This window comes from Ranitomeya imitator, chromosome 3, assembly GCF_032444005.1.
Source record: "Ranitomeya imitator isolate aRanImi1 chromosome 3, aRanImi1.pri, whole genome shotgun sequence".
Taxonomy (NCBI): Eukaryota; Metazoa; Chordata; class Amphibia; order Anura; family Dendrobatidae; genus Ranitomeya; species Ranitomeya imitator.
Genome location: NC_091284.1, coordinates 754,419,407 through 754,447,214, shown reverse-complemented (window position 1 = coordinate 754,447,214; position 27,808 = coordinate 754,419,407). Strand labels below are relative to the sequence as shown.

At 41.2% G+C, this 27,808-nt stretch overlaps 1 protein-coding gene across 7 annotated transcripts in view; it reads left to right on the top strand.

Moving 5' to 3' along the window:
- Window positions 1-27,808, top strand: part of NBEA (neurobeachin) — an 899,093-nt gene that overhangs the window by 523,354 nt on the left and 347,931 nt on the right. For all 7 annotated transcript variants that reach the window (XM_069758980.1, XM_069758976.1, XM_069758974.1 and 4 more), the window contains 2 exons: window positions 5,663-5,771; window positions 18,227-18,393. In XM_069758980.1, the coding sequence (XP_069615081.1) occupies window positions 5,663-5,771; window positions 18,227-18,393 (276 nt within the window). The remainder of the gene's footprint in view (window positions 1-5,662; window positions 5,772-18,226; window positions 18,394-27,808) is intronic.

Genomic DNA, 27,808 nt, shown 5'->3' with positions numbered 1-27,808 from the left:
AGGTGGTTTTAAACAGGTAGAAACATTTTACCTCACAGAAAGCAGCAGCTTTGTTCTCCGACTGAAATGTTTCAACTGCTGTGACCTTGGTGAGAACCCAGCTAGGACTGTGTGAAAAACTCTCCTGCTGCTAGTGGGGATCTCACCGAGGTCACTGCAGTTCAGCCCGGCTGGGAACGTAACTCCAGTGACTGGACGTAACCTCCATGATGTCATCACCGGTCACTGGCTGCGCTCGCAACAGTTCATTCCCCAGTGGTTCTCAGCCTGGACTGTCCCATCTTGGCACCGTCCAAGTTGAAAATTGTTTATGCCCCCAGACATGGATTACAGCGTGGGACAGAACGACAGACAGGTGTGGTATATTGTTGTTTTTTTTATTTTAGTTTTCTTACAGAAGATCGAGGGCTGCGGTGGAATTAGGCGAGGTCATAAGTATGATTTAATTAAGACTGTTAAAGCAGTCTGTGTCTTTCTTTCAATTAAAGGACTTTATTCCGGCTGTGTCTTTATTTAACATATAACTTTAGGTGTAATAATGGATAGGTGTCTTATAGATGCCTCTCCATTACTAAGCCGTGGGCTTGATGTCACCTGACAATACAACGGTGACATCAACCCCACAAATATTATCCCCACTTGCCACCGCTATAGGCCATGTATGAAGAGATGGGCAAAGCATCAGAATTGGCGCATCTAATAGATGTGCCTTTTCTGGGCAGCTGTGGGTTGCTATTTTTAGGCTGGGGGGTCAATATCCATGGCCCCTTACCAGCCTGAGAATACCAGCCCCCAGCTGTCTGCTTTAGCAAGGCTGGTTGTCAAAAATGAAGAGGACCCTACACCATTTTTTAAAATTATTTAAATAACTTAAAAAACATTGTGGGGACTCCTCTATTCTTGATAACCAGCCTTGCTGAAGCTGACAGCTGGGGGTTGCAGCCCTCAGCTGTGAGTTTTGTCTGGCTGGTTAGCAAAAATACAGGGGAACCCACGCCGTTTTTTTCTTTAAAATTATTTATTTACAGCGCAGGAGCTGCTGATGAATTCTCCTATCCGCCGCTCCTGCTCTCACTGTTATTGGTGGCAGCAGGTGTCAGATGATGGGATCAGTAGTCCCATCAGCTGACACCAGTGACAGGAGCTAAACTTGATATCTCCGATCACAGCTGAGTGCTCACGCTGTCTTTTTTGACAGCATGGGAACTGCCGCTCTCTGACCGGTGGGGATGATTTCACCGCTGATCAGAAGTGGTGTTTGCCGCGCTCCCAAGCACAGTAGCTGTTCGGTATGGACGCCGAACTTAACTGTTTGGGTTCGCCCATATCTATTAGTGACATTCCTTATTCCTAAAATTTACAGAGGAGTAGTGGTGGGTGAACCCAAACACTAAAGATCGGGGTCTGTACCAAACACCTAGTGTCAGTGCACGGACTCCAAACACGGACTTCTCCAGGAAGTCTGTGTTACTGTTCAGGTTCAGCAGCCCGAACATCGAGTGTTTCCCATGCTGTCATCTGTGTGACAGCGCAAGGAACACCAGCAACTCTGACCAGCGGTAAGTTCACTACCACTGGTCAGAGTGCTGCGGTTTGCGGTTCCCTCTCTGTCATATGACAGCATGTGAGTGAGGAGCTGTGACCGGCGGTAAAAAGATTACTATTCTCATTATACTACACCTGCTCCCGCTCATAGCAGCTAGAGCAGGCAAGACTAATGAGAGTATTCATCAGCCAGTGCCTGTGCAATTAATAAATTAAAAAATGTGTGGGTTCCCCTCTATTTTTGATAACCAGCACAGGTAATGCTGACCGCTGCAACCCCCATATGTCGACTTTATATTGGCTGATTATCAAAAATAGACAGATCTCCATACTGTATTTTTAAAATATTTAAATAAATCCACCCCACCCATTTTTGATGATTAGAGCCCGTGGTACTTGATAAAGACCCCAATGGGGTTGAAACGTCGCATTTAAGGCACAATAAATTGTTTATTTCTTTTCACCCGGATTGGATGCTGTCCTTCACTTTTGAACTTTGGTATGTACTCCTCCACTTGGATCCTGTGGAGTTAGGACGAGCAACCATTATATACCACAGAGTGCTGTCTGCCGCCATTTTGTTGTTTAGAGCCCGTGGTTTGTCACGCTGTCATGCAGATGACCCCCCATTTATCTGAATGGGGGTAGAGTTCAGGTATCGTTATGGTACCCGAAAAATAATAAATAAAAAAAATGTTTGGCTGAACACACTGGACCCGAACATCCATGGCTTTGCTCATCTTTACAGAGGAGACATATTTTATCCCTTGTATATCACTCTGTATGAATTACAAAGTATTTTCCAAAGTGCACGGCTTTTCTTTCCTTTCCAAGGCGTGTGTGGTCAATGTCATAATTAACCTATGAGATTGCTTTCAGCCTCTTAGTTGTGGGAGAACAGATGCAGACGTGGGAAGGATAAAGCACATTTGTCTGCTTGTAATCCAATCCACGAGCCCAGAATAATCAGGCCGTGGTACTAAATATGTGATCTTAAATTGGCCCAAAACACCCAGATGATTAGGCCTATAATTACAGTGTTTGTGTTGGGATCCTGTGCCTTTGTGGGAAGATTTAAAAAAAAAAAAAAACTTAATATGGTGCCTGCAGACTGAAGTGTATTTTCAGTGACTTGTTCCTTTTTAAACATACGGTTTAAAATAAAAAAGAAAAAATATATATATCTGGTAATATTTTAACCTCTCCCTTGCCCTCAACTGTCGCCCTACCAGTCACTCTGTGGGACTCCATGGCGCCTCCATGCTGACAAGGCTTCATGATGTCGAGGGGCACTGCACTTTGTGACATTGTGAGGACTCGTCAGTGCTGGAGCCACCAAAGACCACCTGACAAAGGCCTAGAGCTGAACAGAGCCTTGTCGCGGAAGGTGAAGATTGGGAAAAGGTGAGTATTATGTTTTTATTTTCCCACTTCTCGAGCTGTTAAAGAAACAAATCCAGTAAAATGGTGTGTGGTTGTCATTCTTGCTAGACTCCATCACAAAAATTGGATTCTGTCAAAGCTAAAAAAAAATTTTTTTGTGTGAATTTGATATTTCTATGAATCGATTTGCTCATCTGTAATATGTAATGGTTATAAATATATATGTATTTTATAGGAAAAATATGCTTTAGAAAAGAAACCAACTCTTATTTGTGAATTTTGCTGTAATGTCCGTAGTGGACATACAAAATCTTTTATTTTTGGGGGGGAAAGAAGAATATCTCCACATCTTCTGCGGCTTTACACAAGCATTGCACTTGTTGAGAGATTTTTTTATCATCCGTAAGTGAGAAGGAAATCAGGAGAAGATAGTTGTGAGAGCAGGAAACCAGGATCTTTACTGGTTGCATTACATTTCCGCAAGCCCTTGTGGGGATTCTGATAGGAATCTGAAGGGGAGAAATAGTTATAAATATTTATTCTTCTCAGCTACTTCTCCCGTAAATGCAGTTCATCAATCATAGCCCGGCTATGTAATTGTGTGCTTGTCAACAATTAACGGGACATAAACAGTTGATGAATGGGCAGTTAAATTAAAGTGTTCCCAAGGACAGGCTGAAATTATCAACTAGGTCGCTCAAAATATTACAACAAAAGGATTGCTATAATTAAAACAAAGCGAGGTTAATGAGATGTAAAATTGCATATAATGTCTCCAGTATGATGGTTGCATCCAGCAAAACATGTGTCCGATCCAAGTGTCAGACAAAAGAATTTACACGTTCACAAGTTTAGCTGAATCAATAGATATTTCCTGCTTTTTTTTCACTTCTGTTTATTTTTACTCAATATTTTTTTATAGTAATTATAAACATAACTCTGCGTTTTTCAGTATCGCAAAATGTCTGTGGACATTGACATGTAAATATTTGTTAGATTTTGTCCTTTATAGTTTTGCACATACTTCTTTTACAATACATTATTCATGTTATTTCAACTCATACACTTGCATATAAAAGGTGAAATAAATATTCACTCATCAGCATTGAAATTGTAACACCATGTTGAGAAATTATGGAGATCACAGGATTGATAGACATGTTAATGAGTTGCAAATGATGAAGAAAAAAAATAGCAAATTTTCAAAAATCTTGATTTCTTCAGTATAGAGTAGGAGCGTCACAATCAGAAATCCCCGCACGTACACACCTTGGCTGCAGTCAGTTTGGTTATTAGTGGCTGTCTGAGGAGTATTCTGCCTCATTTAATGTGTTTGGGCACATCATCAAGATCCACTGCTGGCAGCTTCCTTTGTTATTGCCGACTAGTGATGTCACCAATGAAGACCAGAGTTGCTCCAGGCTGTGGTCACACGTTTAGGCCACACAGGCTGCTCACAGTACCACAACCAACATGCACCCTAGCGTTGACTTGTTAAAAAAGCAGCTCCTGGGACACTTTAGAGAAATGGCCACATCACTGGTTACGTGATTAATCCATTCTGTACTGCAAAGGAAATTGAAAGTCCTCTACCAAGCCTAAGGCATCAAACAGTGGCTTCACAAAACATCACAAGACAAATGCATGACACTAGCCTACGAGCCAGACGCCCATCTACAGATGTTCCATTGACCGCCCACCACCACTCTGAAAGGTTATCGCGGTGCAGTGCAAGACGACGATAGAAATCTATCCTCTTCCGCACTGAGTCCTGATTTTGTTTTGGATGAAATGATGGCCAAAGTTTGGTCTTGAGACTACGTGGGTAGTGTCGTGAAAAGGTCATCACAAGGGAACATCATACACTGGTCCAACTCCCAAGATTATGAAGTGGGGTGGAGAAATGTATATTAGCTGGATTCTTCTAGTCTTCATTTCTGGTACGCTAAGAGCATTGGTGGTGGTTGTGGAACTAGTAGTACGAGTCAACCATTTCTCCAAAGTGTCTCGGGAGCCATTTTTCAACACGACAACAGCAGGCCGCATATTGCTCATGTTACTGTGAACAGCATGCATTTTTTAAACATTCTACCACAGCGCCTGCAGACATGTCTCTCATTGAGCACATCTGGCAAATAATTGGTTGGCAATTGCACGGGCTGCTGCCAGCAGTGGATCGTGATGATTTGCTGCTCAAGTGCATTTGTCCTGTTAGAATTTTTGCACATCATAAATATGTTTATCCATCCTGTGATTTCCATCTTGGTGTTGCAATATCAGTGTTGACGAGTGAAGATCTATACATACATACATGCATACATACATACAGTAGGCAGATACTGTTCATAGCAATAAAGATATGGGAAATATGCTCTGTCAATAGATACTCTAGAAAGTTAGATAAATATTTTTAATTGACTTTAATGTATTTTCATGAATCAATTTATCTTTATATTTATCTCTTTACATCTGTCTATTTTATATATTCCATTATTTAACAAAGTCTGTGTCTAATCACCTTTAGTTTGTATACGTGTCTGTGTAATATAAATATTTATAATATATGGATATATATTTATTTTTTTAAATGTTAATATAAATATGCACATTTTTTATGATGGTGTAATTACTATTGTGTAGAGACGTGCATTGTTTTGTGGTGGCATACGGGCTCGGTGATGTCTCCTAATCTAATGGATTGTTGTCTGACGCGTTTCGGTGTGTTCTCTCCTAGACTGCTGTGCCACGCTATGAAAGATCACATAGTGCGAGTTGCTAATGAAGCAGAGTTTATTTTAAACAGACAGCGAGCGGAGGATGTTCACAAACACGCAGAGTTTGAGGTAAGCACTGCTGATGATGAAGTCCGGCCTCTCTGCTTTCAATCAGTCAACACCTCCCCTGTAACCCCATTCACAGGGCTCTCTTTATATTTTAGCAACATATACTTGCATTTCAGTCAGCCCAGGCCATTTTGGAAAGCTTTGGTTAATGTCAGGAACAGGGAACCGGTTTATTATTTGCTTCCCTGTCTGATATTCATGAACATAGTTGCAGCAGTTGGAGCCATTCTTTCATCAAAGACAATTGTCTTAATGTGCAGTTATTGTACTGACTTTTCCAGGAACCCAACAGATTTATTACAAAACTCTCTTTTACAGCATCTCATCAGACTAGTTTACATATTTCCAGATTGTCCACCATGGGAAAAGGAAATTGAGCAAATGTGTTTTTTTTTATATGTACGGGGGAGGTGGACTTAAATTGAAATTAAAGTTGTGTTTGTCTTTCCAATGATTTGCTGAATAGGATCCATGTATTTCCTTTGTGTTAATGGCTAGTGCGTACAGTTAGCCTAAACCTGTGTTAGGGAGGGGACATATAATATGCGCAGACAGAAATATCTCCAGCTCTTTAGTTAAAAGGGTTTTACAGTTTCAAAAATCAATATTTGGATAACTTGCTAATAAAAAACGATAGCGGTCTCCCTGTAGGTGTGTTGATGAAGATTAACTTGCCATCCCAGCAGTTCCCTTCCTGGCTTACAGTAGCTGAGCCAGCCCCCTTCTTTGTCACCACTGGTAAATAAGCATCTTTCAGGTGGACTCATTTTACTCCTTGTACGATCATGTCCTATTTCTGGAATTGTTATATGGAGTGAGCTCTATAGCTGACCCATCTCCACACAAAGGATGCTGGCTGTGATATCTACAGCTCTATCTCTTTAGATGTCTACAGTGGTGTGAAAACGTGTTTGCCCCATTCCTTATTTCCTATTCTTTTGCATATTTATCACACTTAAATGTTTCAGATCACTAAACAAATATAAATATTAGACAAAGATAACTCACGTAAACACAAAATGCAGTTTTTAAATTAAGCTCTTATTATTAAGGGGAAAAAAATCCAACCCTACAGGGCCCTGTGTGAAAAAAAGATTGTCTCTCCTTTAAAATATAAGTTAACTGTGGTTTATCACATCTTTGGAAAACTGAGTTCAAATCCCCTAGCCACATGCTGGCTTGGTTACTTAAACACACCTTTTGTCAATCAAGAAATCAGTTAAATAGAACCTGCCTGACAAAAGAGCCTCAAAACCTAGACATCATGCTATGATCAAAATAAAATCTGGAACAAATGAGAAACAAAGTAATTGAGATCGATCTGTCTGGAAAAGGGTTATAAAGCTATTTCTAAAGCTTTGGTACTCCAGCGAACCACGGTAAAAGCCATTATCCATAAATGGCGAAGACATAGAACAGCGATGAACCTTCCCAGGAGTGGCTGGCCAACCAAAAATTTCCCGCAGCGACGATTCATCCAAGAGGTCACAAAAGACACTGAAACGGTCCCCTCAAAAACCAATATAAAGCCACCAAAAATTCCCTGACTGTGGTGGACAAACAATAACTAAAATATAACCTTTAATAATTTAGATAATAAAAAAATAAATACATAAACTTTTGACCACCAATAATCATGTACATTCTATCCACTTTTTCATTTTCAATAGTGGATATTGATAAATAACCAGACACTGGTACAAAACGGAATGGATTCAACCTTCCCAAAAAAAGGGGAATGAGGAATGTTTGTTAGTATTGCACCAAGGCCCTAAATGAGATCCTCAATTCAATATTGCACTAAAGCCCTAAGTAAACACCTCAAATTTCCCAATAATGGATTATCATAGGTAGAAATGTATAAGATCTAACCTTCATTGGGTTAATAGATTAACCACACCAGTTTAAAAATAATGGATCAATTGCACGCACTATCGTGAGCATAAAAGCAGAAATAAAAAGAAACATATATGAATAATATAAACAACAGAGGACCACCAAAGACAAAGAAAAAATGTTATAGGTCAGTTAAGAATGGGGGACCACCTCTAGAGCACGACCAGGTATTTCCTGATATATATGTTGCACTATATTTTGTAATATGTGCAGTATGCATTGTTTATTTCAACTAGACTGCCCCATATGTGTGTTTTACCTAAATTTTTTTAGCTACGGTACTTGAGCCTAACTCATTTGGGAGTTGCAGTCTGTGCATAAGCATGTCAGTCTTCACTGACCTATTTACATATACGTCCCATAATTTTTTATATTGGCTATCCATGTTCAGTGTTTTTTTTTTTTTGGTTCGTTGTATCTCTGAATGGTCAGCCATTCATTATTAACCCCTCTGTGACCTTAGACGTACTATCCCGTCGAGGCGCCCTGGGCTTATCTGACCCTGGACGGGATAGTACGTCATAGCCGATCGGCCGCGTTCACGGGGGGAGCGCGGCCGATCGCGGCCGGGTGTCAGCTGCTTATCGCAGCTGACATCCGGCACTATGTGCCAGGAGCGGTCACGGACCGCCCCCGGCACATTAACCCCTGGCACACCGCGATCAAAGATGATCGCGATGTGCCGGCGGTGCAGGGAAGCACCGCGCAGGGAGGGGGCTCCCTGCGGGCTTCCCTGAGACCCCCGGAGCAACGCGATGTGATCGCGTTGCTGCGAGGGTCTCACCTCCCTCCCTGCTTCCTCCAGCCCTGGATCCAAAATGGCCGCGGATCCGGGTCCTGCAGGGAGGGAGGTGGCTTCACAGAGCCTGCTCAGAGCAGGCACTGTGAAGGCTGCAGCGCTGCATGTCAGATCAGTGATCTGACAGAGTGCTGTGCAAACTGTCAGATCACTGATCTGTGATGTCCCCCCCTGGGACAAAGTAAAAAAGTAAAAAAAAATTTTTCCAAATGTGTAAAAAAAAAATAAAAAAAAATATTCCAAAATAATGAAAAAAAAAAAATATTATTCCCATAAATACATTTCTTCATCTAAATAAAAAAAAAAAACCAATAAAAGTACACATATTTAGTATCGCCGCGTCCGTAACAACCCGACCTATAAAATTGTCCCACTAGTTAACCCCTTCAGTAAACACCGTAAGAAAAAAAAAAAAAAAAACGAGGCAAAAAACAACGCTTTATTATCATAGCGCCGAACAAAAAGTGGAATAACACGCGATCAAAAGGACAGATATAAATAAACATGGTACCGCTGAAAGCGTCATATTGTCCCGCAAAAAACGAGCCGCCATACAGCATCATCAGCAAAAAAATAAAAAAGTTATAGTCCTGAGAATAAAGCGATGCAAAAATAATTATTTTTTCTGTAAAATAGTTTTTATCGTATAAAAGCGCCAAACCATAAAAAAATGATATAAATGAGGTATCGCTGTAATCGTACTGACCTGAAGAATAAAACTGATTTATCAATTTTACCAAACGCGGAACGGTATAAACGCCTCCCCCAATAGAAATTCATGAATAGCTGGTTTTTGGTCATTCTTCCTCACAAAAATCGGAATAAAAAGCGATCAAAAAATGTCACGTGCCCGAAAATGTTTTCAATAAAAACGTCAACTCGTCCCACAAAAAACAAGACCTCACATGACTCTGTGGACCAAAATATGGAAAAATTATAGCTCTCAAAATGTGGTATTGCAAAAAATATTTTTTGCAATAAAAAGGGTCTTTCAGTGTGTGACGGCTGCCAATCATAAAAATCCGCTAAAAAACTCGCTATAAAAGTAAATCAAACCCCCCTTCATCACCCCCTTAGTTAGGGAAAAATAAAAAAAAAATGTATTTATTTCCATTTTCCCATTAGGGTTAGGGTTAGGGCTTAGGGTTAGGGCTAGGGTTAGGGTTGGGGCTACAGTTAGGGTTGGGGCTAAAGTTAGGGTTAGGGTTTAGATTACATTTACAGTTGGGATTAGGGTTAGGGGTGTGTCAGGGTTAGAGGTGTGGTTAGGGTTACCGTTGGAATTAGGGTTAGGGGTGTGTTTAGATTAGGGTTTCAGTTATAATTGGGGGGTTTCCACTGTTTCGGCACATCAGGGTCTCTCCAAACACGACATGGCGTCCGATCTCAATTCCAGCCAATTCTGCGTTGAAAAAGTAAAACAGTGCTCCTTCCCTTCCGAGCTCTCCTGTATGCCCAAACAGGGGTTTACCCTCACATATGGGGTATCAGCGTACTCAGGACAAATTGGACAACAACTTTTGTGGACCAATTTCTCCTGTTACCCTTGGGAAAATACAAAACTGGGGGCTAAAAAATAATTTTTGTGGGAAAACAAAAAGATTTTTTATTTTCACGGCTCTGCGTTATAAACTGTAGTGAAACACTTGGGGGTTCAAAGTTCTCACAACACATCAAGATGAGTTCCTTAGGGGGTCTACTTTCCAAAATGGTGTCACTTGTGGGGGGTTTCTACTGTTTAGGTACATTAGGGGCTCTGCAAACGCAATGTGACGCCTGCAGACCAATCCATCTAAGTCTGCATTCCACATGATGCTCCTTCCCTTCCGAGCCCTCCCATGCGCCCAAACGGTGGTTCCCCCCCCACATATCGGGTATCAGCGTACTCAGGACAAATTGGACAACAACATTTAGGGTCCAATTTCTCCTGTTACCCTAGGGAAAATACAAAACTGGGGGCTAAAAAATAATTTTTGTGGGAAAAAAATTTTGTTTTATTTTTATGGCTCTGCATTATAAACTTCTGTGAAGCCCTTGGTGGGTCAAAGTGCTCACCACACATCCAGATAAGTTCCTTAGGGGGTCTACTTTCCAAAATGGTGTCACTTGTGGGGGGTTTCAATGTTTAGGCACATCAGTGGCTCTCCAAACGCAACATGGCGTCCCATCTCAATTCCTGTCAATTTTGCATTGAAAAGTCAAACGGCGCTCCTTCCCTTCCGAGCTCTCCCATGCGCCCAAACAGCGGTTTACTGCCACATATGGGGTATCAGCGTACTCAGGACAAATTGGACAACAACTTTTGAGGTCCAATTTCTTCTCTTACCCTTGGAAAAATAAAAAATTGGGGGCAAAAATATAATTTTTGTGAAAAAATATGATTTTTTATTTTTACGGTTCTGCATTATAAACTTCTGTGAAGCACTTGGTGGGTCAAAGTGCTCACCACACATCCAGATAAGTTCCTTAGGGGGTCTACTTTCCAAACTGGTGTCACTTGTGGGGGGTTTCAATGTTTAGGCACATCAGTGGCTCTCCAAACGCAACATGGCGTCCCATCTCAATTCCTGTCAATTTTGCATTGAAAAGTCAAACGGCGCTCCTTCCCTTCCGAGCTCTCCCATGCGCCCAAACAGTGGTTTACTGCCACATATGGGGTATCAGCGTACTCAGGACAAATTGGACAACAACTTTTGGGGTCCATTTTCTCCTATTACCCTTGGTAAAATAAAACAAATTGGAGCTGAAGTAAATTTTTTGTGTAAAAAAGTTAAATGTTCATTTTTATTTAAACATTCCAAAAATTCCTATTAAACACCTGAAGGGTTAATAAACTTCTTGAATGTGGTTTTGAGCACCTTGAGGGGTGCAGTTTTTAGAATGGTGTCACACTTGGGAATTTTCTATCATATAGACCCCTCAAAATGACTTCAAATGAGACGTGGTCCCTAAAAAAAAATGGTGTTGTAAAAATGAGAAATTGCTGGTCAACTTTTAACCCTTATAACTCCCTAACAAAAAAAAAATTTGGTTCCAAAATTATATTATATTATATAATGTAAAGGAGACATGTGGGAAATGTTACTTATTAAGTATTTTGTGTGACATATCTCTGTGATTTAATTGCATAAAAATTCAAAGTTTGAAAATTGCGAAATTTTCAAAATTTTCTCCAAATTTCCGTTTTTTTCACTAATAAACGCAGGTACTATCAAAGAAACTTTACCACTATCATGAAGTACAATATGTCCCGAGAAAACAATGTCAGAATCACCAGGATCCGTTGAAGCGTTTCGGAGTTATAACCTCATAAAGGGACAGTGGTCAGAATTGTAAAAATTGGCCTGGTCATTGACGTGCAAACCACCCTTGGGGGTAAAGGGGTTAAGGACGTATATGTGCTGGTGATTGTTAATAGTCATATATATTCAAGTAAGCTACTGCGTCCGGTGTTTGTTTTTTCATAAAATCCTGAAGTAGAATGTCCGGCCATCTGTTCGTGACCTCAAGCTGAAGCGCACTTGGTTATGCAGCAGGACAATTATCCAAAACACACAAGTCCACCTCTGAATGGCTTAAGAAAATGAAAATTAACACGATGGAGTGGTCTTGTCAAAGTCCTGACCTTAGTCCAATTGAGATGCTGTGGGGTGACCTTAAAAAGTTGGTTCATGCTCAGAAACCCTCCAGTGTGGCTGAATTACAAAGATGAGTGGGCCAAAATTCCTCCATAGCATTGTAAAAGACTCATTGCCAATGCTTGTTTGCAGCTGTTGCTGCTAAGGTTGGCCCAACCAGTTATTAGGTTAGGAGGCAATCGCTTTTTCACACAGGGCCCTGTGGGTTTGGATTTCTTTTTCCCTTAATAATAAAGACCTTCATCTAAAAACTGCACTTTGTGATTACTTGTGTTGTCTTTGTCTAATATTGAAATTTGTTTGGTGATCTGAAACATTTCAGTGACAAACATGCAAAAGAATAGGAAATCAGGAAGGGGGGAAATACTTTTTCACACAACTGTATATTTATAGAGAGAGAGAGAGTTATTTCTCTCTTTTCCCCCACTCTCTCTCGCTCTCACACTCTTACTCCCTCTATCTCACTTTTCATTCTTTCATTTTTCTTTCTCACTTTTCCCTCTTCTCTTTTCTTTCTTGCTTTTCCTCTTTTTCTTCTTTTTTCTCTTTTCTATTTTTTCTTCACACTTTTTTCTCTTTTCTCTCTTTGCTCTGTCTTCTCTCCTTTCTTTCTTCACTGATCTTTTTTTCCTCTTTTCTCTTTTCTTTCATTTCTCTTTCTCTTTTTGCTTTTGTTCTCTATTTTCTCCTTTTCTTTATTTTTAATTCTCTCTGTATTACATTGTCCCCCCTTCTCTTCCTTTTCACCACACTTGAATATTTTTTCTATTTTCCAGCACATTGTATGGAGACTTATGTAATTCAAAACTACATATCGTCCCTCAAAAAACAAGCCCTCATACAAGTAAACCAGTGGGGGGGAAATGGGTTGTAGAAAAGTGCAGGAAGAAACTGATACACAAAAACAGAAAATCGCCCAGTTATGAAGGAGTTAAATGTTTCCTGGAAGCCGTGGTTTCAGAGTATGGAGAGGCAAACCTCAGTGTTCTCTGATCTGAAATCATGCAGTTTTTGGGGTAGTTTTTTGAGCCTACAACAAAAGTAAATTCAAAAGGAATAAAACATTAAGAGGAATACCGTACTTAAAACTGTGCGTGTTTTCAACCTTTAGGAGGAAGGGTTTATTTTGACAAATGATGCTTATATATTGTGTAATAGAAAGCTCTGCTACTTTATTTATTTTTTTACCTATTTTCAATCTCATTTTCTTATCGTTTTACAGATATATTGTCATTTAATGGCAATGTACATTGTATACTTCCAGAAGTAAAAAGTCTTGTGATTTATCATAGTGATTCATTACTTCTTACTATTATCACATCTGTCTTTGCAATAAGTTGTGCACCGTCGTGTCCATTACAGAAACAAGACGAGATGTTTCATCCTCCGGAAGTGAAAAGTTCCAGCCCGAATTGAATGAGTGCAATCACAAGTCTCGTAACTGTGCAGATTTACAAGGAGACCTCTTTCACATGGGCCCATATAAGTTATACTTGGGTTTTCCACCACCATTGGTATATTAATGACCTCTCCTGGGTACTGTGGATGGGCTCCTATTATTTTCAGTAAGACCTAAACTGCAGTACACAGGAGTGACCTCTGAACAGTGCGGCACAGTGTTGGTGTTCCTCTCTGCACACTTTATTTCTAGAAAAAAAACACAAAAATTGAGCTTGACTTAAGTTAATACACATGCAGCACATAAACGCATGTTTACATTCGCCATAAAACCTACAAGAGAAAAAATGATCAAAAACCCTGCTGTAAAAGCAAAAAGTGCATCTAAATAACAGAGTTTTTAGTAATACTGTTTTTGATCAAAAATAGCATAAAAACCATGCCATCACAACAAGGTAACTCTGATCGGGAGAGTCCCACGCTGTCTAAGGCTAGGTTCACATTGCGTTAGTGCAGTCCGTTCAATGCATACGTTAAACGGACTGCGCTAACGCAAGTGCCGACTTTGCCCAGCGCTAGCGCAGATAGAGCATCTGCTAGCTCCATCTGGGCTAGCAGTGACAGACCCGGAAACACTGCAGCTCACGTCTCGGGGTCCGTCACTCAATGACGGCACATCGCTAGCGCACGCCCATTGTGGGCGTGCGCTAGCGATGCGTCCGACATTGCATTCAATGGCGGCGGTAACGGACTTTATAAGGCTGGGTTCACATTGCGTTCAGTGACACCGTTAAATGGACTATGTTACACCGTGGCATAACGCGGTGTAACGTAGTCCGTTTAACGGTGTCACTGAACGCAAGGTGAACCCAGCCTTATATTAAAAACCTTACCATGTGTCAATGTTGACCTCCGTGTGAATAAGGGCACACTTTAGCTCTAGTTGCTGCCATTGGCACCTGATTGGTGAGTGCGCTGGGTGTCAGACCCCCAAAGATCGGATACTGATGATTTATGCAAAGTATAGCTCATCAGTTTCCTAGAAATTGAAAACGCTCAATGAACAAGACAAACTACTTGTCATTTGACTGAAAATAGATATTTGAGACTTATAGGAGCTGGTGTACTTACTTTGAAAAGCCATGTCAGATTGGCTGTATAATACCTTTTCAGATCTTCCCCCCTGATATTAAGACAAGCATTTTAAGGAAACTTTCTAAAAGTATAATACATCTGTTTAGTATTGAGTACAACACTAAGCATTCTCAGACTTGTACTAATCGAAGCAAAGTACACAAATTTTGTACATCCAAATCTACTATTACTCTAAAGGCCCCGTCACACATAGCGACGCTTGAGCGATTCCGACAACGATACGACCTGTCAGGGATCGCTCAAGCGTCGCTATGTGGTCGCTGGTGAGATGCCAAACAGTGAGATCTCCCCAACGACGCAGCACCGATGCGGCGACCTGTAGCGACCTGTACAACGATGCTATTTCATGACGATTCAATGGGACGTCCTGTCATGAGGTCGTTGGTAAGGTGTCAAACACAGCGATGTGTGCTACCCAGCGGGACCTCAACGATCAAAAAACGGTCCAGGCCATTCCGACACGACCAGCGATCTCACAGCAGGGGCCTGATCGCTGCTACGTGTCACACATAGCGAGATCGCTACTGAGATCGCTGTTGCGTCACAAAACTTGTGACTCAGCAGCGATCTCGCTAGCGATCTTGCTGTGTGTGACGGGGGCTTAAGGTGCGAGCCCAAATTGGCTTCAGTTTTGCAGATTTGAATTTTCAAGTTTTCTCCATCTGCATTTTTCGAGCAATCATCCAACTTCTTAAAAAAGCGAAATTTTCAGTGTGTTTGTTTCAGTTCAGATTAGTAAACAAGTCCTAAGTATTGATAGATAACTAGACTGAATGTGGTGAGACGCCATCTGAATTGAAGGACATAAGAAATATAGCATGGTGTCAGAATTCTGTAAAGGTGCCCTCCAGCTGGAACACAGGAATGATCCGGAGACTTGATGAGCTTCTTATCTCTGCTAGACAGTTCTCTAAAGCCTGCTGTTTGATGTACTAGCCCTTAACCTACAAGAAGAGGATCTGATTGAGTGGCTAGACTTAGGGTTTTTTTCTTCCTTTCATATTCTTTAAAACATCTCTATAACATTTCGGTAGATAATATTTTTAGAAATGATATGTATTTGGATCATTGAATAAAAAGATAAATTGTGGCATACAACCGGAAATATTAGGAGAATATTAAGGAGACCGGCAAGGACAAAGCTGCAGAAGGGACTAGTTGTAGCTTTATAGAAGTAACGGGGGGTGGAATATTATTGTGCACCTTTAGAATTTATTAAATATGTCCTGGGCATAATTTTGGTGCTCATTTGAAAGAAGAAAAATTAAAAGGGTGGGACAAATAAAATGATTATATAAACAGCCTTTCTAAGAAATTATCCTTTTTGTAGCGTACAGCGGCCACGTCATGTATTACTGAAGCACTCCCAAAACTACATCCTGTATTATTTTCTAAATATGTATGTGATGTAGTGCAGGCGCATTAAAATACTTGGCAATGACCATTTTTCCCAGTTTCCAACGCGACTCCTGTCTTCTTGTGGGTCACGCGATTTCATATTGAGAATAGTTGTATCTTATAGGTGTTTGTGTGGACCGAGGACTCCTTAGTAGTGATGAGCAAACGTGCTCCGGTAAGGTGTTATCTGAGCATGCTCAGGTGCTAACCGAGTGTCTTCGGCGTGCTCGAATAATAATCATTTATTTATTTTACTCACTTATGTAGCACCATTAATTCCACAGCACTTTACAGACATTATCATCACTGTCCCCATTGGGGCTCACAATCTAGATTCCCTATCAGTATGTCTTTGGAGTGTGAGAGGAAACCGGAGAACCTGTAGGAAACCTACACAAACATGGGGAGATCATACAAACTCCTTGCAGATGTGGTCCATGGTGGGATGTGAACACTGGACCACAGCGCTGCAAGGCTAACCACTGAGCCAACGAGCTGCCTTCATAATATGTCTGAGTCCCCGTGGCTGCATGTCTCGCGGCTTTTCGACCACTGCAACACATGTAGGGATTGTTAGGCAAAGAGGCAATCCGAGCACATTCGTCCATCACTACTCCTTAGGTTTACATTATGGAGGCAGCTTACGGGCCCATGCATAAACCCCTGTATGGTTGGCTAGTCTGATTTGAAATCACATGACCCTGAAGAGGATCAGAAAACCAGGGAAGACCACAATGAGTAATTTTAATGCACCTACCCAACATCACATATTTACAAAGGATCACAATACAATTATTGATGTGAGTGCTTCTTTAAGGGGATCGTCTGAAATTCAAAACAAGGGATAGACATTTTTTTCGTGGAATGCCCCATTCCTACTTTTCTTTATTTACGCAAATTCATGGTATCGTTACCCGTCCGACATCTGAAAAATATGCTAAATCATCCTGTCCACTCAATGAGCAAACTGTTAATATTCATTAAACCATCAGTCACAGTGAGGCATGATAATTTAATCTTACAGTCCAATTAAAGGATGAAATATTAGCCTCATTAACAGGGCAGACCATTGAGCTAATTGCTTATTTGCTTTGGTATGTTTGATAACGAATTAACCCATTCTTTTTTTTTTTCTTTTGAAATTACATATTCATATTTTTCTTTCACATTGTACGGTAATTATAATTAACAGTGTGATTTTAAACGGCATGCAATTTAAAAAAGATTACAACATTTAACTTTTTTTTTAATTAAAATATTTCTTCAAATATTTAAGTGCTAGTAAAAAAGAAACTGGGAAAAGTAAAATTAAAAACAAATACAAAACCTTTAAAAAAAAAAAAAAAAACCTAATATTGAACAGACAATAAGGATACATTTTTTTAAAGCCTTGTCACAAAAAATGAATGCTAATTGAATATTAAAATTACAAAGGCAATAATGATACAGAGCATAAACTCTTGTTAAAAAAAAATACCGTATATTTATTTGTGCTGCCATTCAAATGTCTACTTTTTATTTCTACCTATTTGGAAAAAATGAAATTGCTCATTGTATGCGCTGTTACAGTATACTTTCCACATTATAGCCGCACATTTCTTTAGTTTCCATGTGACCTATTTTTCAAAATAATTGATCAACTGTTTGTCACTTATCTGTCTAGGTGTAATGTTGGAGCTTTCTTACTCTGCTTGATTGCCGGCCATAAACGACTGCAGATCAGTCACATAGAAGCTGAAGGGAGATCATGTAATAGCCTGTTTTGATAGGACGAGCGCGTTTCCAATGCACCCGGAATGGTTTTTACATCGTTCTGTGCACATAGGTAGTCACTGCTCTCGGCAGCTCATGTCTTGTTTACACAGGACAATGTGCTGCCTAGGAAGAGCATTTTGAAAAGGGCTGTCTGGCTGAAATGACTATTCTGCAGTCACTTTGTGGCAATATATAATTCCCCTTTTGGATAGACCTCTATTTGACAGCTTGTATGCGATTTACATACTAGTGTGGTCATGTGCTGACTTGTAATATTTAGGCACAGCATATTCATTATATCTTTCTATCTGTGTTTTAGCTTTTAATACTGTTGTGTGTTTTTTAAGGAATGTAATGTATAATATAGATCCTGTAATTACTCCCCAGCTCACAGTATTTTGTGTTTTATCCTAAAGTCACAATGTGCACAGTACGCTGCTGATAGGAAAGAGGAGGAGAAGATGTGTGATCATCTGATCAGTGCTGCCAAACACAGAGACCACGTGACCGCCAATCAGCTAAAGCAGAAGATCCTCAACATCCTGACCAATAAGCATGGAGCATGGGGAGCCATATCTCAGAGGTAAGCCACCTCTACTCTTCAGTTTGCACTTGGAAGGGCTGTTTTATTCTTCAGCATTTGCAAAGTTTTGTGGCAGCACCTGAATTGAATCTGTTTGGAACTAAATTTGCCTATCCCATTAGGGCGAGTGCTGGGATAGTAATGACATAATTGCTAATTGTGGATTAGTTAAAGCCTACATGTTGCTTCAGATAAGGAAATTCTCTTCAGAGAGGACGAGGGCTAGAACTCTAGTGCCACCTATAGGAAGTATCAATCCTAAAAGTCAATATAGACTCTCTAATAACACCATTGTTGATCATTATATGACTTGTAATCTGCCTCTTTGACCTGTTTTTCCATCTGCATGCTCTACTTCTAATTTTCCGTTGAGGAGGAAACTAGCTGCTATGATGTCTCTGATACATGAAGAAACAGATTCCTTTTACTTTTTCTGTTTAGCACATGTTCAGAAATAGCAGCAGCATGGAGATTACTCAGCAGTATTAAGCTGTGTGGAAGTGAATCCAGCTTTGAGATAAGCTAAATCACTCACTAACAGTGTGCCTGTTTTTGCCTTTGCATGTTTTCTCACTCAGCTTTATCAACTTTCCTCCCACTCCCATGGAATATAATAGGAAGAGTAACTTGACTCCTCAGTGCACTGAGAGTCCACCTTTGACCACTTTGGATTTCAGCTGCTCTCCGGGAGGATAATGCGAGACACAGGGGGAAGTAGTGGCTCATAAGTTGCGAAACAAGAGTTTAACCCTAACCTGATGGTATTATGTTTTGGGTAGTGCCTCAAAATGGTGACGTACAGGGGAGCATTTCACTGGCCTTGACTTCTAATAGTCCCCAGTACACGACCTTCTATGTCTCACATCATGGCTGATTACTGCTTCCTTTGCTCTCAATGCTCCTTATATTGATTAGCATCCTGTACATTGTAGGGCAACCTTCTTCTAATAATGTCTTCTTGTGATGCCTATTTACCAAGATCCTAAATATGGAGGTGTGTTCAGCTTTTATCTTTGCTCGTCTCTGGTGTACTTATTTGTCAGTAAACTATAATTTGATCCTTGTGTTATATGGGTTATCCACTGTTATTTTTTTTTGTTATGAGGTTAAGAATTTCCAGGTAGGTACTTGTTAACTACCTACCTGTACTGCCTGGCTCAGATTGAGCATGGACTGATACTGTCGACGGTTTCTGGTGATGTCATATTGACAGAGCACTTGCTTCTCTTCTGCTCTGTTGACGGGTTGTGACTGCTGACATCATGCTGATTGACAAGCGGCTCCCCATTACCTAATTGTGAGGAGACGGCTGTTAATCAGCATGACGTCGACAGTCACACCCCATTGACAGAGCAGCCCGGAAGAAGATGAGCTGCTCTGTTGTCATGAGGAGCAGTCTGTTATTTGCTCTGAGCTGCCTTCGGGCAACCAGCAACTATCAACCTGTGTTAGTACTTAGCCCCATGAGAAAAAATATTCCCGGATAACCTCTCTAAAGTTGTTCAGTTGCCTGAGAATTTGTAAAAATGGCTTAATTGTTATATAATTTTAAAAGAAATAATACTTGGTTAATCCTTCACCACATCTGTCCTGAAACTTACTGGGTGCCCCAGCAGCTTCTCACTGTGGTTCCAGTGGTGACTTCTCCATATCAACATGTAATTTCTGTCGCCAATCACTTGCCTTAGTGGTGTTGTGCCGACATCATTGAGTTTATCTGTGTGTCCAGTGATTGGCTGCAGCGGTCACATATTTGTGTTAAAATATCATCTCTGGGGCAGAAGTAAAAGAGACCAGGGTGGGCTGGGAATCCTCAGAATTAGATAGTGAGTATGACTTACTTTATTTATTTTTATTTTTTTACATTTTGAGTGTTTTTTTTAGTATTTTGGTAGCTGGGCAAATCCTTTAGACTACATTTACCTATTGAATTAATTTCGCTGTCAGGAGCTGGGAATTTTATCTTCCAATTTAATATTATAAACTTATGTTTGTTTTGCACTCTGCGGGAAACTTGATTGACTTCACATATGCGCCCAATACTTTATGTAGTATGGTGTTTTACATTGGATCTAAGGTTTACTAAGGACAAGAAGGGAATGCCAAAACAATCAGTGTACATTTGTACACCAGCGAGTTCTGCTCTTTTAGGGGGTAGCAGAAACATATGTGGCACAGGCCTAAAATGTCAACCCAGGGACATGGTCACTTTAGACAAAGACAGATAAGGCTCATAAATCACGCAATGTATTGCTCTGGCACATGGCCTGTCATACTATAAAGCTTTATACATTAGCGCCGCTCTCTAATAAACATCTTGAACACCCCTGTCTTAGTTCTGCCTTCCCGCGAATGCTGTGGACCACAGATGGGAGTTGGTAGGATCTTATGATCTAAAGTAAAAGCAGCTCTCTTGGCTCGTTGGCTGCTCCTGATGGCTAGCAAACACAGATTTACCTGGTATTGTTCTTATTAAGCATTCTCAGGCTGCTATACATTGGCACAACATAAACAAGAGCCGGTAAGCCTATTACGGGATCCTCTTTGCTGGTGTTTTTGATGAAGTTCAGGTTAACTCTCCACAATATGTATTTTTATAGCCGTGTTAAAAGGCATCTGTTTCCATACAGTCGAGCTGTAACATTCCTTTATAGGTTCTGCATTCTGTGACCAATTACTTTTGAAAAATCAAATTTGAAAAAAAAAAATCACATCAGTAATAAAGTCCAGATGAGCATTTCCCCAAGTCAATTGAAAAGTTTCTGCTTTGTGGTCTCCTATCTGTACCTGAAGACTGCCAGTAAGAGCAAGAAGCAAAATAGCCAGAGGTATGATGTGCCAATTACCTCTCCAAATGGGAAGAGCCAACAAAACACACAATTTCACAGGGTGATTGGTGATGCCAAATTTGTCTGCATAAAATCGATCAGTTATGGATCTAGAATGACCTTTCTGAATAATAAGATATACAGGTAACTGGATTTGCATTTGTTTGCCTTGGTAATGATGGTGTAAATATTTTTTGTGTATTTAATGGTCAATAAAGAAAAGAACATGGATAGAAAATAAAGTCAGTGAAAAGAGCAGAACTCTGGAAACACAAACCACTCCATTCCAGCATTTATTACAGGGAGAGACGCTCCCACTAGAAAATCTGAATTTGGCTGCAAACTGCTCATCACGAGCTGTGAAATAAACCCCTTTTTTGTTGAATTAAACCATTTCCAAATTGTATTAAATAAAAATATTTTAGAATAATGAAATACTATATAACAAGATTCGTTTGTATTTGACTAACATGTCAATTGTTTTGGACATGGTTCCTAATACTTTTAGAGACGTTAACTCCTTGGCTTCTCTGGCTGCTTTCGCCCCTTCACAGCACTCAGGTTTGATTAATGATCTCACATCAGAATCCAGCCTGCAAGTAATGAGTTATTTGTCGGCCATCACACAGTGTGTCTGAAGACATAGACACAGGGTATATAACCATTGTATCTCACCGAACAGGCAGAGTGGCTGCTATGGAAGACATACTGGGATTAACTGCACAATTTATTAGTGATCATGACCCATTAGTCTGTGTCATTTTAGTGACAGTGTTAAATCACAGTCTCTCATATAATGCCGTTTTGCAATTCTTTCTCTGGCATGCCTGCAATAACCACGCCAGAAGGGAAATAATAGATTGTGGTAAAGAGTAATGATTCTAGTTGTGGGTGGCATGTGTGTGTGGTTAGTCGTATAACACTTCCTGCTCTTTAGTGGCTGAGGTTGTGGTTTCTGTTCTGTTTTAATTCAGGTATATAAAAAAAATAAAAACAATTTGCAGGCTCTGAATGGTGTATGTAAAATCCAAGAGCAAGAGAAGCCAGTACCCAGCAATTCACGCGGCCCATACAATATATTGGGAAAATTGATTTCCGTGCTTTACTCCTCCAGTAAAAATATTTGATTGTGCTTGTCCATTTAGGGGCGGTTATAGAAATCATGGGACCTGTAGGGTTTCAGCTCGTTATTAGCTGCTTGGATATGCATCAGCACAGGGTTTTTATATCATAACAGCATAAAATTTGTCAATCATAAACTTTACGGCTCTGAAACGAAAGCAGCGTTTCTCCAGTACAAATGAATAACATAAACAGTCCTTTCTCCAAGCGCAATGAAACAAAGCAAATGTAGTAGTCTCAGCAGTCTCGGTATTCGCGGCAGTATCAACTCAAGCAGTTTAAATGTGTTCACCAAACAAGCACCACTCTTCAGCTCCAGCCCAAATATCACTCAGCTGAGCTAACTAATCTGCTGTAATTGGGCCTGTAAGCCCCAGGCTGGATTATAGGAATGACCTTTTCTACCCAGACTTTTAAAACTTTCTCTGTAACCTAATGTTACTGGTACAGGCTTTACATTACCGAGGCCAACCACCTCGGTGACACATATCTGCCAGCCAGGTGTTTACTAGTGATGAGCGAGTGTACTCGTTGCTCGGGTTTTCCCGAGCACGCTTGGGTGACGTCTGAGTATTTGTTAGTGCTCGGAGATTTAGTTTTCATCACGGCAGCTGAATATTTTACAGCTACTAGCCAGGCTGAGTACATGTGGGGGTTGCCTGGTTGCTAGGGAATCCCCACATGTAATCAAGCTGGCTAGAAGCCGCAAATCATTCAGCTGCCGTGATGAAAACTAAATGTCCGAGCAGTCATAAATACTCAGAGACCACCCGAGCGTGCTCTGCAAAACCCAAACAACGAGTATACTCAGGAGTTTACCTCCTGCTTTCTTAGAGATCCCATAGCAAGAGTCTGTTTTGCACCCTTTGTCACACACACACACACACACACACACTCCTGCAGAGTAGGAGAGGTCAGGGCACCTCGGTGTAGTCAGAGAGGAGCATACCTGCAAACGTTTAAACACAAGAGGCGACTTAAGCTACGTTCACATTTGCGTTGTGCGCCGCTGCGTCGGCAACGCAACGCACAACGCAAATAAAAATGCACCAAAACGCACGCAAAAACGCTGCGTTTTGCTACGCATGCGTCGTTTTTTGCCGAAATTTGGACGCAAGAAAAATGCAACTTGTTGCGTCTTGGCTTGACGCTTGCGGCAAAAAAAATGCATGCGTCGCACAACGCAGCACACAAAAACGCATGCGTCCCCAATGTTAAATATAGGAGCGCATGACGCATGCGTCGCCGCTGCGTCGCCCGACGCAAACAAGCATAACGCTAATGTGAACGTAGCCTTAGTGTGGCACATAGTGTTTTCACCCACTACAAAATCCTTTTCACATCGCCCATACAGTATGACGTTTCCCAAGAGGCCTTCCCCTCACAAAAGTATAATACCCCACAGTGAATTCTCCTCACACATGTAGCATGACAACCCCATAATAAACTCCTATAGCATAGTGCTTGACACAGTAAAATGCCGACAGTGATCCACCCACAATATGATAGCCCCCAAAATCCCACAATATGACGATCTTGCAGTCTCATCCCTCCTCCCACCCTTTATGATGTCCCCATAACCCACCTAAACAGTATGATGGCTCCACAGCCCCCCAAACAGTATGATGCCCCAACAGTACCCTGCACAAATAATAGCCTGATAAAACCACAAAAGAAAACCGAAAATTCTTACCTTGCCCTCATTTCCATGGGGTGCCACTCTGGTCTGTGCACTGTTGACTGGGCGAGATGTAGTGGCGTCATCGCACTTGCTGCTCTGAAACTCAGAACTCAGGTGCACAGACACCGTGATGGAGTAGGGAGCTGATGGGTCCATGTTCTATCACTGCATTCAATGTAATATGCATCCTAAGGATACAGATAACATTGGAATCAAAATACCTTGCGAAAGGGGTGGTCTGTGTCACATTGGAGACCCCTCTCCAGCTCATGGGTCCAATAGTCTCCATGTAGATTGTCGCTATGGGCGATTTGCCCATATGTTCTTTCCAGGACCAGTTTAATAGACAGACCATTAATCTAACAGGTTTTTATTTTTTTGATGTGTGATAGAATAAAGAACCTATAGGAACTGCACATAATGACTGGGGAAACATGCACATTTCATAGAGATGTTGTCCTCGATTGGATTGGAGCCAGGACAGCAGTGCAGGTTTAGTCTCCACCATGCTGCGCCTGCAGGTAGCACTCCAGGCAGATCTGGAGATAGAACGGCCTATAATTGCTTCTGCAAAAGTACTACGTGTGCTACTGATTACTGTACATCGCCACATCAAGGGGCTCTCTCAGGGAGCTACGCTATGTTCAGTGTTTATACCCTATTAGGGCACATAATGTAAAAGAGATCCTCGCTCAGGACACCATTCGCTATAGGCCAGAGTGGAGCGGAGCTTTCTACAAGCAGCTCGGATTCTGCTGAACTTGATCTATCGTGCTATTGCATTTAATGGCTATCATGTAATACTCTATCCTGCGGCCATTGCAAAGGAAATTCATGGTAAACAGTGGCTTCGACTGGGAAATTGGCACAGCCTTCTCTCTGATGGAGAGACATAGTCCAGGTAGGGTAAGTCCGAATAAACGCTGTAAATTTTCACAAAAACCTAAGTTGCTCAACACAGTTGAATCCCTCACATCAGGTAAAACAATTGCATCTGTTCCCACATTGTACTGTGCACATTGTATGCTAGATAAGTTCTTAAAGGGTGCCCTGAGCGGTTTAGCCACACCAAGGGTGCTCCGAGTGTGTGTGCTTGGTTGGAGCAGTCATTTTGTGTCTACAAACTTCCATTAACTGCACACCAGAGACTTCCCGCGATCATGTCCGCTGCGGACCGCTGATACATGTTCCTATTCAGCGTCACTTGTGTCCTTTTAGTTATCTTGAGACTGAAGGATTGTTAATTCTATTCAACCTCCAAATCTGTGTTTATATGGTGAGATGACAAATATTCTTCATATTTCCTTGTGGGAGATCATGGGATATTTAATTAAAGGTCTTTTCTAAATGACTGATGTATAATGATTTGTTTTGTAAAACAATGAAAAGATGCGCATATGTTCCTGTAAGAGGAATACTCCAGATTAGGCAGATCGGAACATATGGCCGTCGTTCAGACAAGTAATAAATGCCAGCAGCATATAAAACAAAGCTTTGTCGATTTAATCCAAAGAGATTCATGTCAACTTGTGACTTAGGGCTACTGGGGTACTCCTATCCAGGTTCACAAAATATTGTTAATAATTACATAATTTGCACAGAATGGCTAGGGGGTATTTTTTGGGCAGGGACCAATGGCCGAAAGTCTTAAAAACTGATTTATTGTGCATTTGGGATTCATCTATTAAAAACAATGTGAAAAAAACGCAACAGATGAGACAAAGAAAAAAAAAATCTATGCTCTGCTCTTCCCTGGTGATACAGCGCTGCACCCTATCCTTGATGACAGGAGGCTGGCACGTAGGCCCTGCAGCCAGTCGGTGCACTTAGTGGTTACTTGCTGTGCTTTTGGCATCAATCCTTTAACCATACACATTAGATAAGTCAGATGAACCCATTGTTTTCCGTGAGACCATCTAATATCTACAGAGACCTTTCGACTGTCCCTTGCATTAATCAGCTCTCTGGGATCCATCACCCAGTGTCCTGCGTCTCCAGCCGCCATATTTCATACACTCTACCTTCACTCTCCTGTCATTTCACCCTGCGAGTTCAGATAGTTGGCGTCTGACACTACTACTGTCCAGCATCTTTGTGCCTCCAGTTACTTCCAGCTCTGCTCTTCTGGTTCATGAGTCACCCAACAAATCCATCTCTGCTATAATGTGCCACCCAACAAATCCAGCTGTGCTGTTCTACCACACTGAGTCTTCAACAAATACAGCTCTACTGTTCCACCAAAAAGACCCACCCAACTTATCCAGCTCTGCTTATACACCACAGTAAGGCACCAGACATATCCAGCTTTGCTATTCAGCCACCGTGGGTCAGAAGACATAATCGGCTCTGCTACGCTGCTGGACTCTGCTCCTTGTCCCTTTGTGTTTGGACTTTTTCAGTGCTGCTGTGCTGCCACAGCATGCCGCCATATGTCTTTATGTCTGCCATTACTCTGGACTGCTAAAGCGCAACAAAGTGTCATCTGACCCACTCAACTATGCTATATCCTTGGACTTTGTGTTATTGCTTTGGTGATCCTCTTTTTCTACATTGTACCTCCTCTTTTGCTTTACCTCTCCTTGTCTTCCAGCATCTACAAGTGTCTGAAGTTTCAACCGCAACCAGCTGCTGTCATGTCTTAGAGTCTTATCTGCACAAAATAACTGTTCAAACCTGGTACAGATGCTCTGTGCACCCTTGGTGTGGCCGAACATTTAAGTGCATTTTCCCACATAGTTGTTTTCCATCTATTTCCACTCTTCTCTGGCTCTATAAAGTTAGAGCTATCAAAAAAACACGGGGATGGCGATAGAGGAGAAAACAAGTAGGTGGGAAGGTGCACTGAAATGCTTGGTCACACCAAGGGTGCACCGAGCGCCTGTACTTGTACAGTCATTCGGAGCTGACGGACTCCCTTTAGATCCTTGTTGCATACCACCAGCTCTTCTAGACTAAGGGCAATGTGGCACCACCTCACCAGATTGTGGCAGGGGACATAAGGAACGGGCAGTTGGAATACAAGCCCCCAATCTTTTTGTTTGACCAGAAGACAGGCTGCAGTGGTGACAGGCTGCAGGGTGATAGGCTGCAGTGGTGCTCTCATAGAGAACACTGGAATGCTCAACTGACGGATAGCTTTCCTACAGCTATGTGTGTGTTGCCCGCTTTAGCGATGGTAGCCATAATGCTGAATGTGCGTAAAACTCCACCTTAAAATGTAATAAATTGACCTTAGTCAACTTGTGGCGTTCTTACATGATCAGGCTGTTTTCCCTTTTGTACTGCTGAGAATGATGATGTCTAAGCCGGCTGAAATATCATCGCACTTTACAAATTAGCATTTTGCTCATTCGTTCGGTGACAGCATGATAGTCAGAAATGAGCGTTCCTATGAACGTTTGTTCCTCAGTCGGACCATCTAAAAAGCAGCATAAGACTGGTAAGTTGTAGTTCTGTAGGGAAGTGTATAAAAGAAGGCGAGTTCTCCTTGTAAACCTGTCTGTGCTGTATAGCTGTGGATATTCACCTCTCCTCATTGTATCACAGTCCGATACACTTGTGTCCTGTCCTCCATAGACGGTAGATACCTTGGAATGATTCCTCTGACCACGTCGTGTGGGTGGGCTGCACCTTCCATAGTCTTCTCTTCATGGTAAATGAGTTAATGTCTTTTAAATCCAATTCAATGCCTGCCTCCATCTTGACCATCTTAACTGCAGAAATTAGATTAACCTTTGGAAATGCCATAGATTTGCTTTTTTTGATGCATGGCGGCAAAGGTTAA